This window comes from Mustela nivalis (assembly GCF_964662115.1).
Source record: "Mustela nivalis genome assembly, chromosome: 2".
NCBI classification, from domain to species: Eukaryota; Metazoa; Chordata; class Mammalia; order Carnivora; family Mustelidae; genus Mustela; species Mustela nivalis.
The window spans coordinates 104144959-104163948 of NC_139021.1; the positions used below are offsets into that span (position 1 = coordinate 104144959).

Sequence of the window (18990 nt, forward strand, 5' to 3'; positions counted from 1 at the left end):
GCCGAAGAAATAAATGAATGTGTGTGACTGTATTCCAATAAAACTTTATTTACAAAAGCAGGTGGCAAGCTGGGTCTGCTTCAGGCCTTAGTACGCTAAACCCTGCTCTAAGTTACTCTTCAACACTGTCTTCCTTTAGTGTCAGGTCCTGCCATTCAGTAAGTATTCAATGAACACCTACCATGTGCCAAGCACCGTTCTTGGCTGGGGATACATCTGTGAACAAAATTCTCCCTTTCTGGAGCTCACCTTCGGGCAGGCATACTAAGTAAATAAATATAGTTATATATACAGATATAAAATATGATGTCAGGAAAGGATAAATGCTATTAGGACTTACTGAATGTTTGCCATAAATTAAGCAAGATGGGTTGATAAATGACATCATTCTCAACCACTGCCCAGAGCAAAACATGGTAACAGAGGTTCAATTCTTTATCAGTTCGAAATAAGTTGAACACACAAATACTCCGACACGAGAAAACAGACTTCCCCGGATTCAGGCATATACCTCGGCATAAGTAAAATGTTGGTCCTACCTTCCTGTGCTTTGCCTTCTCCATCTTCTGTTGCAGTTACCTTAACTGACACCCTGCAAATGACAAAGCCTGGGGATGTCTAAGGGAAGTTTTCTTCCTGGCGGTGGATCTTAAATTTAGTCCACACGAGTCCCGTTGGCTTCTTGGGGCTGAGCCAGACCCACCCTAGCCATTTGTAAATCTGTTAAAACAGTAGCTACAACGTATGGTTAAACTGCTTCCTCCAACAAAAGACAGATGGCTTCAGCCAATTTTAACTTTCTCTGTGGATAAAAGCCTCCCTGCTCCAGAGCAGAGGGGTGTGTGACAAGCGTGCAAGTCCAGCGAAGGAATTGGCAGTCACAGGATGTGGGGGTGTGATGCGGGCGTGAAATCTGTGGCGGGGGCTAAAAGGAAAGAAGATAAAGCAGATCCCAAGCATACCAGCTTATTGTAGGAGCACACAGTTTCAGACTTCGAAACTTCTGAACTACAGATACGGATCCACATTTATAACCCAAGCCAAATGGCCAGAAGCAGTAAAATGGCCAATATTAGACTAAAGGGTACATCTGAATTATTTGATCCGAAGGAAGAACAACACGTAGTATGTGCCAGATAATATATAAGCACTTTCCCATTTATTATAAATTATTAACCTCATTTTTCAAGATAAGGAGACAAATAAGTTAAATCATTTGTTTCAGGTGCTACATTTGGTTAAACGGGAAGCGAGGCTTTGGGGGGGTGGGAGGTTGGGGGAACCAAGTGGTGGGTATTAGAGAGGGCACGGATTGCATGGAGCACTGGGTATGGTACAAAAACAATGAATACTGTTGTGCTGAAAGTAAATTAAAAAAATGATTAAAAAAAAAAAGGAAGACTGAAAAAAAAAAAAAAAAAGAATGCAAGAGGGAGGGGCGCCTAGGTGGCTCAGTGGGTTAAAGCCTCTGCCTTCAGCTCAGATCCTAGGATGGAGCCCTGCATCAGGCTCTCTGCTCAGCAGGGAGTCTGCTTCCCTCCCTCTCTCTCTGCCTGCCTCTCTGCCTACTTGTGATCTCTGTCAAATAAATAAATAAAATCTTTAAAAAAAATGCAAGAAGGAGGGTAAAACAGAAATAAGACCAACTTGCCTTAGATTTCTGGGATCTTTAGAACTGGAAGGGGCATAAACGGGCGTCATTTCCAGTCATTTGCAATTTTCATTTCCTTTTTATTTTAAGGAAATGAAAACAGAGAGGCTATTTGCCCAAATCCATACAGGAAGAATTATTTTCACAACTGGGTCTAGAACCAGGACTTCAGACATGAAATCTGCTGCTTCTATTCCACTTTGGCTTAGAAAACAACTTGGCAAATACACTGGGTAAGGCCTTTGGGGATTTACTGTGTTACAAGCACATCTTTAGTACAAAGACTTTGTAATACCAACTTTGGCCCAAAGAGGGACATCTCCTTACTTTCTTCCTGACTCTCGGTTCACTTCAGATAATCAAGGTCAGTAGACAATTTTATTTTTGATACTGAATACTACTAAATGTCCTCTTTTCATCAATATACACAATGTAAATGTCAATTAACTGGTCAGGTTAAGCTAAGCAGAGTTCAGTTTTCACTGAACTCGTCAATCATTTCACAGTGAATTTCCCCAGAAAAACGTGTAGAAAATATACAGGTAAACTCAAAAGACAGAAACTAGATCATCTGAAACTCAACTCTAAACAATACAAATAAAAGTTTCTCTCATTCGTTAAAGTCCTGTGCATTTAAGAGCTGTATTCTTGGAGAAGCCCAAAGAATTTCTAGAACATATCTTTTTTGATTCTAGACAAAACCATGAAATGGATTCTGCCAGTTCCCAACATTTTCAGACTCTAGAGTTAGTCTACCATTTTGTAAATAACTGTCTGTATCGTTACTCAAAATACCCAGTGTCCCAACACAATTTGGGGCTGTTTGGATGGCTCCACTGGAGTGACTCATGCTCTTGACTTCTTCTCCCAGCAAGTGCTCATTTTTAATTAGGAATATCCTTAGTAAGTTACTGTCCCAGGTGGGATACAGACCTGCCCCTGAGGTCTGTAACAATGGCGGGTTTTGCAGAGTGACAGGACAGATGTTATGGGGGAGCTGGAGGGCAGCGATCTGGGACGGTGCCCTCCTTCTACTACTCTTAAATTCACGTCGTGTCGAAAACCATCTCAATCTTCACCCAGAAGTGGTTAAACTGTTGCAATATTTCAACTGAGCATAAAAAGAATATGTTGGTCTGAGGGTTCCATGCTCTGGTTTCCTTCTTTCTTTTTTTAAAGGTAGCATGACAAAACCAGTAATGGAAAGTTATGCTTCCCTCTCTTTTTCCTTAGAGGGCTTTTCAGCCTGAAGCTATGCAGTTATTTTCATTACAACAGTATTCTTCTGTTTCGCTCCCGTGGAAAGGAATGCCATGCCGTCTGAGCCCCGAGGTACTCAGTTTCGCTAGCTGTTCTTCCAGGTGGCAGACAGAGCGTCACAAGCATCAGTTCTGGATTTGATTATAATCTTTACAGATGCAGAACCTGAGGGCCCTGAACTGATCTTTACTTACAGAAGAGCCAATGAGGTTGAAAAGCTCCAGTGCGATGAGGCATTAACACAGCCCAAGATAAGTACCTACAAGCCGACTTCGTCAAAGGCAGGTGATCTCCAGAGGAAATAACTATTCTCTCACCATATGGCGAGATTTTAAATGACTCTCTTCCTTGCTTTAAATCAAGGGTATGATTAGCTCTACAAACCACTGGTAACAGAAGGCACCACACATATAGATCAAGAGCACTACTAGGTTAGCAGGGAACACGTGCGGAGGGGGAGGTGTTTCAGTTTCCTTGGGCTGCCATGTAACAAAACACCCCAGACTGGGTGGGTGAGGCAACAGAAATTTGTTCTCGTGTTTCCAGAGACAGAAAGTCCAAGATCAGGGTGTCCACAGGTTTGGTGTCTCCGGCAGCCTCTTTCTGTGGCTGGGGGATGGCTGCCTTCCCGTGGCCTTTCCTCTGTGCACGGGAACCTTTGGTGTCTCTTCGTCTTCTTGCGAGGATCAGTCATCCCCAATGAGGGCCTGTCCCTTATGAACTCATCTAACCTGAATGATTTCTTTAAAGGCCCAAATACAGTCACTTTAGGGGGTTAGGGCTCCAGCATACGGATCTGGGTGGGGTGCACAATTCAGGCCATAACAGGTGGGTTTGAATGTGGTTGAATACAGAATGTCATATTCCCCAGCAAACACATCTTCTCGGGAGCCATGCTTGCTTGCTGAGCCCCGAGAGACCCCTGGATTTAAAGAATCTGAACTCTAGGAAGAATTTCATTCAATATTCCCACAAGGCATTTCTTCTTTTTTTTTTTAAAGTAAGCCTGGTTGATTTCTCATATGCTTCAGGAGGTGGCAAGCCCCAGCAGAAGTAAGACATGCATTCGTCTTTACTGTAGTAAAAACTGGCTCATAGTACATAGGTTCTTTTTCAAGTAAGTGTGGGACATGAGCTATGTATTTGAGAAAATTCTGTGCACCATCAGCATGTTAGGAAATGTCATAGCACTTGCACATTTCACCATTGATTCTTTGTTTGCTTTTTTGCTTTATTGTTGCTCTTTTGTTTTGCTTTTCTGACATTTATAATTTACATTTTGTGAGGGAATCTGAAATGTATAGTATGTGACAGTTAAGAAAGTGACTCAGTAGAGCTGGTCAACAAGCAAACAAAAGAACAAAGAAAGGAGGGAATGCGTTTTAAATTAGGGTTTAACTACCATGTTTACTACTCATGTAATTTTAGGGGGGCTTGGTATTGCTTTAGCATAATGAGGTTTAATTGGGAGGATTGGGGATGCATCCATTTATTCCAGTTGAAATTAATGATAATTAGTTTTTGACCTATGGAAATGTGTCCTTTGAGTGTGCTTTTAAGTAATAAGTTATCCTCATAAGGAAGCAAGGAAGGCACAGGGTTAATAAAAAGTACAGTTTGCAATGAGCTAGTACTTGGGACCAAGATTCTGTTGTTAAATTGGGGAACTGGGTTACATCATGCTTGAACCACAAGATTTCCTTCAGTTTCTCCAGAGACAGAGAGAAAAAGCCACTGGCTAGTCTTCCTGGCTTCTTTTTTCTAGGCTAATAAACCAAATCTCGGGCTTTGAGATTCTGCCATTCTGATGGTACCAAAACCAAGAGCCAACCCAAAAGCTCACCAAGGAAAAGGTTATTTCTCTCTGAGACCTGGAGCAGTTTTGGACATTTGATGAAGGGCTCTTCTCACCCTGAGGTGGCCTCAGTCTGACCCTAAGAATGGAGGGCAGGGGGGGAACATCTCATTCCCACTCCCTCACCAAAATTGTAGAATGGGGGAAGAGATTTCCAATGAGATAAACCTCCCCCACAGAGGAGACGCATCCTTAGAATTCCAGTTCAGAAACTCTTTTGAAAAGTATTCTCTTTTGGAGACCCATGGTGGAACATGGACGGGAGACCTCTCCCCAGGGATAGGGTTCCAGAGGAGGAAGCAACATGAGGCACCGAGGTGACAGGTGGGACACATGGCGACCAAATATTAGGGAGATGACGAAGAGGGAGAAAAGCAAAGAAAAGGAACTTGGGACTGGGAAATGTGAGTCGTTCACGTCGGAGGGCTTGCCTGCAAACAGGAGGCACTGTGCTCGTAAAATACAGACCATTACCATTCCTTATACCCAGACCCTATTCTCTCTGCTGTAAAAGGAAAAATTCTTCATTATCTGTGCTGGAGATCACACCCTCTTCACCTTCTCAGGAATTTCAGTGAACATCGTCTCTCAGACTTTTACCATCAATTTCTCCCTCTCTACTAGATTATTCCCCAAAGCTCTATAGACATGCTCACGCATCCTATTTCTTCTTTAAGAATCTCAAGTGCACAGAAGTGCAAAGTGGATTAATTACAAACTGTTGTTCCCGACACACTTGTCATGACCTGATTTTACTTCATTCTTTAGTTGGAACTTTTTAGATCCTGTAATAAGCATCTGCTAACACACCACCCGAAGGAAAACCAAGAGCCTTAACGATAGCCTACATCTAACCACATTATGTTGATTTTCCCATCTCCCTGCCTCCTCCCCCGAAGAAACCATCACCCCAAATCCTAAGATCAGCATTCTCTTATTTTCTTTACCTGTACTTTTAAAAACATACTTTTAAGGTTTTGATTGTGTGTGACTTTTACAAAAATGGTAGCATCCTCTATGATTCTTACACTCATTTCTATTGCTTTTGTAATAAAATACACCACAAATTTAGTGGCTTAAGACAAAACCAATTTATTGTATTTTGTATTTGTTGTATTTCTGAAAGCTAGAGGTCCAAAATGGATTTTACTGGGCTACAAAGTGTCCCTGGGGCTTGTGTTCCTTCTAAGGACTCTGGACTCTGGGAAGAATCTGTTCCCTGCCCTTTCAAGAGGCTTCCTACCCGCCCTGACTCCTTGACTCCATCAGAACCAGCATCTCCGTATCACTCCTCTCTCCTGTGTCCTTGCTCACTCCTGCCACCCTCTTGAAAGGACCTCTGTGATTACAGTGGAACCATCCAGAAAATCCAGGAGAGCCTTACAAATCCAAGAGAGTTATCTTAATCACATCTGCTAAATCCATTTGCCACACAGAAGGTAATCTATTGGCAGGGTTTAGGAAGTGGACAGGGATCTCTCTTTGGGGCACTGTCTTCGCCTGCCCTAGTTACCTCTCAGGACTTACTTCTTTCCTTGACATATTCCTAGTCTACCTGTCACTGTAGTTTCCCACCTTACTCATCCATCCTCCAGCAACTGTTACTGATTCGATGACTTCCTGGCTTTGGCTACTGTGAGTAGTGTTCCTATCAACGTTCTTGCTCATGTCTCCTGCTGTAGAGATATATAAAGGTCACTGGGGAACTGGAACAGACTTTTTAGGCCATGTGTATGTAAATATTCAAATTTCAGAGATACTACCGAACCCTGTTTTTGTTTTTTTAAGTGAGAGCACCATATGCACCCCTAAGAACCATAGAAAGTGGTCCTAAGGAAAGCCAATACTCAATATTGCCCAATATCTAAAAAAATTTTGCCAACAGAATGTATCTAAAATAGCATCTAATTATGGTTTACACTTCCCTGATCATTAATAATAACAAGTATTTCCTCAAATGCTTATTGCCAGGGTGCCTGGGTGGCTCAGTCAGTAAGTGTCTGCCTTCGGCTCGGGTCATGATCCCAGGATTCTGGGACTGAGCCCCACATCAGGCTCTCTGCTCAGCAGGAAGCCTGCTTTACTGCTTTACCCTCTCCTACTCCCTCTGCTTATGTTTCCTCTCTCATTCTCTATCCCTCTGTGTCAAATAAATGAATAAAATCTTTAAAAAATATATTTATTGCCCATCTGGATTTCTTCGATGAGATATCTACTGATGACTTTTCATCCTTTTTCTTAGTGATTTCAGTTCTTTATGCTTTTCTTGACACTAACATTTTTTTTCAGTTGTTTACATTGTATTTTGAGTTCTCTGACCCCACTAATAAATTGTTTTTCTATTCCCTTTAAGGTTTCTTTGGTTGTTCTTTAAACAGAAGTTCTTAAGTTTGTATAGATGGATTTACCAGTCTATTATAGTCACCAGGTTTTTGTTTTATATTTGCTTGTTCTACTCTAAGATAAAGGTTTCCTACCCCATTGTCTAAATTTAAAGATTTACCTATATTTCCTACCAAGAATTGCAATGTTTTATTTTTGACATTGAAGCCCTCAGTCCATTTGGAGCTGGCTGTTACATATACAGTATGATACAAGGAAATGATCCGATTCGTTCAGATCCCAGTCTCCCTTTCTCCAGCACCCTGGCAATGCCACCCACCATATTACAAGGGTCCACACATGGGCTGATGGGTTCTTCTACCCTCTCTAATTCATCTTACAGATTCCTTTGCCTATCCCTGCACTAATACTACATGTCTTAATGCTGATAGCTTCAAAATAAATCCTCACTGGGGTGCCTGGGTGGCTCCGTCAGTGAACCATCCGACTCTTGGTTTAGCTCAGGTCAGCGTCTCAGGGTCGTGAGATCGAGCCCGGCATCCGGCGCCATGTTCAGCATGGAGTCTGCTCAAGATTCTCTCTCTCTTTCTTTTCCTCTGCCCCTCCATCCCCATGCATGCATACACATGTGCTCTCTCTACAATAAACCTATCCTTAAAAAAACCCTTATCTATTTTATCTTTCAAAATCAATACAGTACAACATATACCCTATCCCTGCTCTGCTCTATCATAAGTAATCTTGAGATTTTTAGTCTTTTACTCTTCTATATACATTTTGGAAACATTATACCAAGCCCCATGAGAAACTTCTTGGGACTTTAAAGACAAAGTATGATGTTTGGATGGGATCTATACATCAATTTTGGAAGAACTAATACCTTAAGGCTATTGTCTTCCTCCTGAACATAATATAGCTCTCATTTATTGAGTAATAAATCTCTTTTTTGAACCATTTTATTAAGGTGTGATTGACATAGAAAAGGTTGTACATACTTAATGTACACAACTTGAGGACTTTGGAGATAAGTATATACCACAAAATCATCTACACCATAAACATATCAGTTATCTCCAAAAGCTTACCCCTGCCCTCTTATTTTTATCATCATCATCATCATCCATAATGTGTGTGGGGGGATGTATAAGATAAGAACACTTAACATTTATCTTCTTTGCAAAATTTGAGGCAGGTAATTCAGGCCTATAGTTAACTAAAGACAGGAACTCTCTAGGACTTACTCATCTTGTATCAATGAAGGTTTGTACCATTTGATTAACACTTCTCTATCCCTTGGCCCCTGGCCGCTACCATTCTACTCTCTACTTCTGAGTCTGACTGTTTTAGATTCATCATTTCTAAGTGTATCATGTAGGACTTAGTACCCGTCCTTCTGTATCTGGGTTATTTCACTTAGTCTAACGTCCTCCAGCTATCCATGTTGTCACAGTTGCAGAATTTACTTCTTTTCTAAGGTAACAGTATTCTGTTGCACATAAATTTCATATTCTCTTTATTCATTTATCTGTCCACAGACACTTCAGCTGTTTCCTTACCTTGGCTGTTGTGAATAATCCTGCAGATACCAGTTGACTTCCCATGAACAGTGCATGAAGGTTTCCTTGTCTCCACACCCTCACCAACATTTCCTATCTTTAGGTTTTGGGGGGTTTTTGATCACAGCCATTCTGACAGGTGTGAAGGAATATCTCATTATGGTACTGAATTGCATCTTCCTGGTAATTAGTGATGTTGAGCACCTTTCTGTACAACTGTTGGCCACTTGTATGTCTTCTCTGAAGAAAAATCTACTTGGTTCCTTTGTCCATTTTTTAAATAGGCAGTTTCTGGTTGTTTTTGCCAATGAGTTACAAGAGCTCCTTATATATTTTGAAAATTATCCTTTATCAGATATATGGTTTGTAAATATTTTTTCCCACTCCACAGGATGCCTCTTCATTGTGTTGATGGCATCCTTTCTTGTGCAAAAGGTTTTTAATTTGATATAATTCTATGTATCCATTTTTCCTTTTCTTTCTTTTTTTTTATTTTACTTTATTTTTTTTAAGATTTTTTATTTATTTATTTGACAGAGAAAGATCACAAGTAGGCAGAGAGGCAGGCAGAGAGAGAGAGGAGGAAGCAGGCTCCCTGTTGAGCAGAGAGCCCGATGCGGGACTCGATCCCAGGACCCTGAGATCATAACCTGAGCCGAAGGCAGCGGCTTAACCCACTGAGCCACCCAGGCGCCCCATTTTTCCTTTTCTTGACTGCTTTTGGTGTCATATCCAGAAAAAAAAAAAAAACATGGCTAAGGGCACTGCCAAATAGCTATTCCCCTATGTTTGCTCTTGTAATTTCACTTTCGGTTCTTATGGTTAAGTCTTTAGTCTATTTTGAGTTGATTTTTGTGTATAGTCAAAAAACATTGTATATGGTCCAAAATTGGGTAAAAGGTCCAATTGCTTTTTTTTTTTAAATGTGTCAATATCCAATTTTTCCAACACTAGTTATTGAACAGACAATCCATTTCCCATTACATTGTCTTGGTATCTTTGTCAAAGATTGGCTGACCATGTATGATAAATTTCTTTTCTTTTTTTTTTTTTTAAAGATTTTATTTATTTACTTGAGAGAGAGACAGTGAGAGAGAGCATGAATAAAGAGAAGGTCAGAGAGAGAAGCAGACTCCCCATGGAGCTGGGAGCCCGATGCAGGACTCGATCCCGGGACTCCAGGATCATGACCTGAGCCGAAGGCAGTCGTCCAACCAACTGAGCCACCCAGGCATCCCTGTATGATAAATTTCTTAACAAAGTTATCTATCAATAAAGTTTAATGATTTTCTCTGTAAATACTTTGTTCACCTTCTGTTACGGTGATAACTAGTTACTGAAAATTCGAAAATTCCTGATGTTACTGTGAATGCTATATTCTCTTTAATCTAGTTTCAGGTTTGCATCTAGCATAGAAATGCGAACTTGCTAAATGCTTCAATTATTCCTAGTAAAAGCTATAGATTCTTCAGTTTTCTCTGCAAATAATTACATTATCTGCAAATAATGATAGATTTGTTGTTCCCTTTATTCCAGTTCTCATCATCACTTCCAATTTCATTTCTTATCATATCACAAGTTTGAAAAAGAATTTACGACAGAATTTTTTTTTCTTTATCTTCCTTTCTTTCTTTCTTTCTTTTTTCCCCTACAACACCACACTTCCTAACACAGGAATGTACTGTAATTGCTAAAGTACTAAAAGATTTTGTAAGTGTTCTATATTTAAATTCTTCTTACATGTCTTTATATCTGTGCCATGCTTGATTTGGCTTGTGTTAATTCCTCCTTATCTCTACAGAGACAGTGAACTCAGACATACACTGGTTATTAAAGCAATCAAAAGAACTATGTGGTAAGATCAATGGAAATACATATATATATATATATATATATATATATATATATATATATATAATATCTCCAATCTCTACTAGCCCTGTTCTTGTCCCCCACCTAACATGGTAAGAATCACCTCCATGGAGCTCTTGAGGAAGTGTATCAAAAAATGTTTCATATGAAAATGATTACTTAAAAAAGAAAAAAAGCTTTAATCCCAAATTGGATTAGAGATAACCATCTCTGGCTTTACTAAGATAGACTAGATTCAATCAGAACTCCTTTCAGGCTCTTGCTAAGGGACAGGTGTCCTAGCTTGGCTGGCTACTAGAACTCTGTGGGTAACAATATGAATGTCAGCCACTACAGGCAACATGGTTTGTGACAGAAATGACTCCTGATTAGTTAACTGCATATGGACTGGGAGAACCACACACACATCTCAGTGACTCCAGAGGAAGTGGCATGTTTGAGGCTGCCCATACTCAAGTTCCTCTTCGTGATCCCTCTGAGCAGACTGGCTCCAAGGATGGCCCTTGTGGTACTCTGGCAAGAGCAGCATATCCCTGTGGCCTTTCATACTTGCTCTTTTGAGCCCCATTTGTCTCGAGGACTGTCGCTGAAGGGTGACGGGTAAATTAAGGAGCCCATCTCAGGGCCTCCTGTTAAACAGAGCAGGTCCATTGAATTTCTTATTTTTCAGTAAGCTCTGTGAAGTTAATTGACAGGTAAATGGAAAACTCCACTCCAAAAAGCATTTTCAAATCATAGGTGTGGATAAATTCCATTTTATGGAAGAAAATTTAGAATTACGAGTGGCCTCTATGAAGTTAATTGCGAAGGATCATGGCTACGTGAAAATAATAACCTGCCTTGGAGACCAATATACCCCTCCAACACCTCAAACCAAAGTTCAACAATATTCACCATAAAATTTTCAAACAACTCATGAGAATGCTATATGAACTCTCTCATAGTGATACCAACTATGAGAGTCATTTTTTAAATTTAAAAAAAATTCTGTGAAGTGTAAAGTCATAAACGTTTATAAGACTATACCAGCCAGACAAGCTCAATCTATTTCACCTCCACAATGGTGACTGACTGGTCTTTGCAACAGCGCCAAGAGCATGAACATATGTTATGTGCTTAAATAGTATGCTTGGGCATTCCATGTTGTTTAGAATTCTAACACCATTTTCTGAATCTATGTGGCACAAGTTAAGCAAACAGAGCTCACACAGGCACTTCCTTCCAACAAAGGAAGGCAAAGCATACAATAATTTCTAAACAACCGATTAAAAAAATTAAAAGCTCAGGTCATATCTAACAATAAAGACAGAAAACACAGAAAAAGCCCCTTTCCCACCTCCCCCCTGATATATTAACACTCATAAAGACAATCACACAGAAAGGGAGATGGGTAATGGGTTGGTAGAGTGACAGTTCCACCAGAGATACACTGGTGTGCAAAATAGAAATTAAGTTACACAACTACAGAATTCTGAGGCACCTGGGTGGCTCAGTTGGTTAAGTGGATATCTTCGGCTCAGGTCATGATCTTGGGGTGCTGGGACTGAACCCCACATAGAGTTCCCTGCTTAGTGGGGAGTCTACTGCTGCTTCTCCCACTGCCTCTCCACCCTCTCAAATAAATACAATCTTTTAAAGAAAATGTAGAACTCCTACCATTTTTGCAAATCTATATTTGAGAAACGATGGTCATACCTGCTTACAAGCTCACTAATGAATGAATATAGAACTTAACGCAAATAATGAGGGAACTAACGTTTTGAGGATCAGTGACTTTTGAGATTTTATTCATCCATTTGAGAGATAGTGAGCATGAGCAGTGAGAAGGGGCAGAGGGAGGAGCAGACTCCCTGCTGAGCAACAGATCAACATGGAGGACACAGATTCAGGGCTCCTGGGACTCAATGGACCGGGAGACCATGACGTGAGCCGACCGAAATCAACAGTCGGTTGTTTAACCAACTGAGCCACCCAAAAACCATCCAACAAAGCGATTTTGGGAAAAAAAAAAAAAGTGTTCATTTTAAAATGAGACACTTATATGTTTTGTTCATTTTTTGGTATTGTATTTTTGTACTGTCTTAATTACATGCTCTAGAGTAACACCATCGAATACAACTTTCTGTGATGCTCTAAGTGTTCACCATTGGTGCTATGTGCTAGGGGAGGGGGTACCACTAGCCACAGGTGGGCACTGAGTACTTGAAAAGGAATGAGTGTCTCTAAGAAACTCAATTTTAGCATTCTTTCATTTCAACTAATGTGAATTCAAATAATCCCAAGAGGCCAGTGGCCACCTTCCTGGAAGTATAACTCCAATGAATCAAACCTCTTCCATTCTTCATTTGTTTCACAAAAGGCTTCACCTTCCCTTTACAACCCTGCTCAAGGTCATCTCAGAGCCCTGCACTGTGTTTCCACAGAATGTTCATCAATTTAGAGCTTCTCTACTTAACAGAAAGCACTCCAGTGCTGACTTCCCTTGGTATACTGTAATCTACACAAGAATAGGACAATGTTTTATTAATCTCTGTCATCTCAGCATCCGGCAGAGGGCCTGACCCGTGATAGGTTCTCATTACGTTTCTGTGAAATGAATGAACAGAAAGGAGCCATCAGCCACTGATTATACACAGAAGTTCTAAGGGAAAATTTCACGTTTGTGGAAAACTGTCCTTGCGCCTGGCATTTATTTTCTTATTCACATGCATAAAAGCCATTTCTACCTTATTGAAATCCTAGCTAAGTAGTGGAGGTAGCGTTTCTGCTAAAGCAATTTCAAGGGTGTCTGATCAAATAAGCCATATGGCAACCTTGCAATTTACAGCAGCAACTCGTCTGCCACTCACGCTCAAAGATGGCTGGTTATGAAGCAGGAGAGCAAATGCTCGCTCCATTCATGCTGCGAACCTGAAAGCAACGCCAAATGCAGGTCACTTACCATCGCCAACATCAAAGTCCTTGAACGCCAGTTCTGAGCCCGAATCATCCAGAAGGATTTCGCCATTCAGTGTGAACATCATGGTGTGCTCTGTCATGTCCACCATACATCCCACAACATCGCCGGCTTGCCAAGAGCGCCCATAGTGCTCATTACCCTGGTGCCACCGCTGGGCCTAGGGACAGAAGAGTCACCTGTCACGGGAAAAGCCAGGAGAACAGGACCCAGACACCAAACCCCCACTGCGGGCATGATTCACTGCAGCGCCTTCTACGAATGCAGCAGGAGGAAGGAGTTCTACTGCACCCACCAGTGTGGCCTGATGCCCTAGCTGGAGTGGAGGTGCCCAGCAATTCTGAATCCCTCACACTAATATCAGATTACTGAATTTTGAGGGAAGACCAAAACGCTATTTCATTATTTCGAGAAACAATTACTTTAAAAATCTAACCCAAGGGGCGCCTGGGTGGCTCAGTGGGTTAAAGCCTCTGCCTTCAGCTCAGATCATGATCCCAGAGTCCGGGATCGAGCCCAGCATCAGCATCGGGCTCTCTGCTCAGCAGGGAGCCTTCTTCCTCCTCTCTCTCTGCCTGTTTCTCTGCCTACTTGTGATCTCCGTCTGTCAAATAAATAAATAAAATCTTTTTTTTTTTTTTTTAAAGATTTTATTTATTTATTTGACAGAGAAATCACAAGTAGGCAGAGAGGCAGGCAGAGCGAGAGAGGAGGAAGCAGGCTCCCTGCTGAGCGGAGAGCCCGATGTGGGGCTCGATCCCAGGACCCTGAGATCATGACCTGAGCCGAAGGCAGCAGCTTAACCCACTGAGCCACTCAGGCGCCCCATAAATAAAATCTTAAAAAAAAAAAAACCTAACCCAACATACTTTCTATTAAAAGATGAACTTATTTTAGTTTATTAAAAATTATTTACTTTATGAAAGTAAAATAAAGTAAAATTTTACTTTCATAAAGTAAATTTTTTTTTTTACTTTATTAAAAAAAAACTCTTAAGTTTTTAGAAATTAATTTGTCACACTAAAATAAATGCATCCCAGGATATGGATTGTTTTTCTCTATTTCCCAAAATACAAAGAACTGTGAATAGAGAAGGAAGCTGAGAACTTATTAATGAAAATGACATTCTAATTTTCATCTATTTTCAAACAAAATTTCATTCCTTGGAATGAATAGCATTGATAGATTAACAGAATAGAAATCTTGAGGCATTTCAGTATATATCAAAACCAAAAAAGCTTCAAATCAAACCTAAAAGATATTTACCTAAATAATGAGTCAAAAATTGAATATACACGCCAACGTCTTATACACATAAGTGAAATCTCGTATTAGAAATACATCTCGAACATAGTTTTGATAATGTGACTTTTGAATCTCTAAATGTAATCCACTGATTTATGGGTACACAATTAGTTGTATTATTTTGTCAAATATATCTGCTCATTTTTCCTCTTAAGAATCGCCTCCACCATGACTTGATATGTAAGGGGGTAGAGTCATCAATGCAAAGCAATGATATGATTATTCCCAAGCACAATACACTATACTTTTAAAAAATCTATTCCAGTGAATTACGTATCAAAAGATGTTAAATTTTCCATATGAAGTGAAAAACAGGCTCAGGAAATGTGGTATTTCAAAAACAAAGTAGGTCAGTTATTCTAGAAGACACAATATTAACTTCTAGCCTAGAAATGCTTCCCCACACATGCATACCTCAGTACATGAGATATGTATAAATGTCAAATCTCTTATGATTGCTTATTTATGCTAATTTCCTTTTTCAATTAAAAGTAACTTTTCCCATAATGAGAAGGAATGCAAATTCACAAAGAAAATAAGAGAATAAAAATAAGATAGAGGAATAAAATATAATTTTATCAATCAAAAATGGCTATCATTATCCTACTGTAGCTAGATTCATATATATATTTTAAAATATTTTATACATATGAAATAATTTTTAAACATTTATATAATGTCTAAGTACATAATAAAACAATCACCTGACCAGCTTCCTTAAGAAAACCCTAAGACCTTAAGAAAAATTACTAATACTGAAAATGAAAACTTTTTGTGATTTTAAACAACACTGTCTCAAGTGTTCTTACGGCTATTAAATGTGTGTACCTACCATTTATCATTGCTTGAAGATAAGTTCCTTCTACGGAATTGCTTATGTCAAAGTGTATGCAATTTGTTAGCATATGCATTTTTAACACTTAGGACAGGCAAAGAGGATTCTTTTTTTTTTTTTTTTTTTTTTTTTGGTAACAATGGAGAAGCAATGTTTTACTTCTTGAATTTCACTACAAGGGTGGGGGGGATGTTTTGAGATCACAAGGACAAGAGTTTCCCTAGGGCTTTTTTTTTCCAGGTTGGTGCTCCAGAAAGTCCTAATTCTGCTGTCCTCCCCAAAGGAGCAACGGTAAGGAAGGCACCCACAGGTGGACCCGCCCCAGGAGACCGCAGCCTACAGAATCAGGAACCTACAAACTTCGGCGTCTAGGGCTCAGCACAGTCTGCTCACCTTGAAGCCATCAAAAGCAAAGGCACGTTCGTCGGAGCCAAGCTCTTGGTCAGGTTGACAACCTGGCCTGCTCCAGCCAACCCTCATGTCGCCGGCAGTGACTGCCTCGAACTCAAAATACCACCTTCCTGCCTTGACAGCGTAGGTCTTCTCGGCGCGGAAGATTCGGAACCGCTCCCCGGTGCCGCTACACACCTCCGCTCTGGCAGCTGTGAAGGGAAAGAGATCCTGGGGGGTCACTGGACCGGAAACTGAAGGAGGAGGGAGGACATCAGAGAGCATCTTTAATTGAACCTCCAGGGATGATGGCAACCGGTCTTTCTTACCCTGGCTCACATTTTGTGATGTGTTTTCATATACCTGATCAGACACCAAATCATGGAACCAGCTTGGAGAAAGGGAAAGCACAGGGCTTCCAGGGGAGAGAAGGGTTGCCGAACCTCAGGAACAGTGCAAGGGAGGAGAGGGAACTAACTGCAGGAGAAACCTCCCAGCCTCTTGGTGGTTTGGCAGGGGGATGTGAGATGAACTCGAGGGCAGGGATGGGAAGAAGCCCATGAAAGAGGTCTGAACTGTTCTGCCCAAGAAATGAAGAGACATTCGGGGGTGAGGGAGAAGGAAGAAGCAGCTGGAAGGTGAGGAGGAGAGAGAAAGCAACAAGGTAAAGAGATAAACAGCAGAGAAGGGTAACCACTGACTAATTCTCCAGACAGGATGACTAAGGGCAAAGCTCTGGTAATGTCTCACATCTTCACCATAATGTGCTACACACACAAATGTTGTGTTTAAGTTTTGAGGGAAAAAGAAAAGGGTCAAGTCAACATCAAGGACTAGTGTGGTGCTAAGTTGGGAGCGGGGGGGTGGGGAGGGGAGAATATACATATTCATAAAAATAAGATGCACTTGGGTTGGAAATGCCAGAAACACAAAACCTCGGACCAACGGGCCTGGTGCCAGGCCAGCCATGAGAACATAAGCCCCTAGGAAACCCCAGGGCATGAGGACAAGGGCCCACTGAGCTGATAGGTCAAAGGATATACCGTCAGCTCAGCTCAGATCTGGGTTAGACAGAAAACATTTAAGTGATATTGACCAAAGTCACAGGAGGAACAAATGGAAGAATTCTAAAGCTCCCTAATGCAACAGCCTGTGTCCTTTCCACTCTGCCTCCAATAGCAGGCACAGAGTCAACAGGTCCTGGTTAAATATTAGTTCTCATGCACTCTCCTTTTAAGAGCTGGGAACGATCTTATAAATAATAGAAGTTTAATATCTGCTTAACCACTGATTTGATATGAACAAACAAGAACTATAAAAATAATTCCAATAAGCTTTCAACCAATAAACACAGAGCCAGATCATCTACTGAAGATCAGGCTGGCATTAAGAAACAAAGGACAAAAAAAAAAAAAAAAAAAAAAGAGAGAGAGACAGAGAGAAGAAACAAAGGACTAAGATGTTTCTGTTGATTGCAGGACATACAGGTGAACTCTATCTTTTGATAAATCTTTCACAAGCTGGGTTAAGGTTCTGAATAAGCAACACTTTGTTGTCCCATCTTCCTCTCCCAGTTGCACACCCATGCACACCCTAACCAAGTCTGCTCCAAGCAACTGTGTCTCCAGCAGCGACAGCCTCAAATCCCAATGCCACCTTGCAAGCGCGTGCGCACACACACACACACACGCACGCACGCACACATCATGCTGTACACTCAAACATCTTGCTGAAAAATAAATGCGTTAATAGTTTAAAAACAGACATTCGTAATAGTATATGGAGCACGCTGCATGTACGAAATCCTCTGAAGAGAAAAGTTTGCTTCTAATACATTGCAGTTGGGGGTGGACAGGAGCCTGAATGAGAAACATCTCTATGGTGAAGGACAGAAAAACTCTCATGTCTGTTACTTAGTAACAATGATTTTTGAGAGATAGGAGAGCAAACTGCTTTTTGAGGAAAAAAATATTATCAGATTTTATGATACTTAGAGGCAGTTATGGCTATTAAGAAAATAGTCTAGGGGCTCCTGGGTGGCTCAGTGGGTTAATCCTCTGCCTTCAGCTCAGGGTCTGAGCCTCATAATCTCAAGGTCTCTGGGATCAAGCCTGGCATTGGGCTCTCTGCTCAGTGGGGAGCCTGCTTCCCCCTCTCTCTCTGCCTGCCTCTCTGCCTCTGTGTCAAATAAATAAATAAATAAATATATATATCTTTTTAAAAAGTTCTAAAATAAAAAGAAAAGAAAATAGTCTAGCGGCACCTGGCTGGCTGTCAGTAGAGCACACGATGCTTGATCTCAAAGTTATGAGTTCGAGCCCCACATTGGGTGTGAAGCCTACTTATAAAAAAAAAAAAAGGCAATTCTAAATATTACAGTAGTAAAAAAATTGAAGTCAAATTTTCCATTGTAATATTTCCTGAAGTAACGGCATGCTGATCCATTATTTCCTTAAGTCATGGTTGCAACCTTCCCTGAATTGAATATTAAACCATGATCCACATGGACTTTTGGAAGTTACTTTTAATGAAAGATAAAAGCTCTCGTGTAGTTATCCATAATTTTAATTATGTCAACATTTACAGATGAAAATCATACATTATATTCTAGAATGCACTAATAAATCAAACTCCCAATTTTCTAAGGATAAAATATTTTGTTCTTTAGAAAACTAAAATACTAAAAAACCCATAGGTTCTTTTTTCCCTTTTTCTGTTCCCAGGCCAAAGGACTCCACTCACATGCATAGTGTTTTCAAGGACAGCAAACAAATTTTAATATGAGCTTAAATCAAATATGTTGGAAGGCAAATTTGGTATAAAAACGTAGCAGATGACTTCCTTCAAAGCCACTACAAATTTCTCTTGGTCATAAGATTTACCATGAATTATCTCTACAGAGAGATAATGAAAATAAGGGGCAGCATATGGAAAAATGTGCGTCAATCCCAGGTAACAATGTGGAAT

At 40.5% G+C, this 18990-nt stretch overlaps 1 protein-coding gene across 3 annotated transcripts in view; it reads right to left on the reverse strand.

The window, feature by feature from the left end:
* Nucleotides 1-18990, reverse strand: part of RYR2 (ryanodine receptor 2) — a 733452-nt gene that overhangs the window by 237005 nt on the left and 477457 nt on the right. For all 3 annotated transcript variants that reach the window (XM_082721308.1, XM_082721309.1, XM_082721307.1), the window contains exons 28-29: nucleotides 16027-16235; nucleotides 13479-13653 (exon numbers count right to left, since the gene is read on the reverse strand). In XM_082721308.1, coding sequence (XP_082577434.1) covers nucleotides 13479-13653; nucleotides 16027-16235 — 384 coding nt within the window. The remainder of the gene's footprint in view (nucleotides 1-13478; nucleotides 13654-16026; nucleotides 16236-18990) is intronic.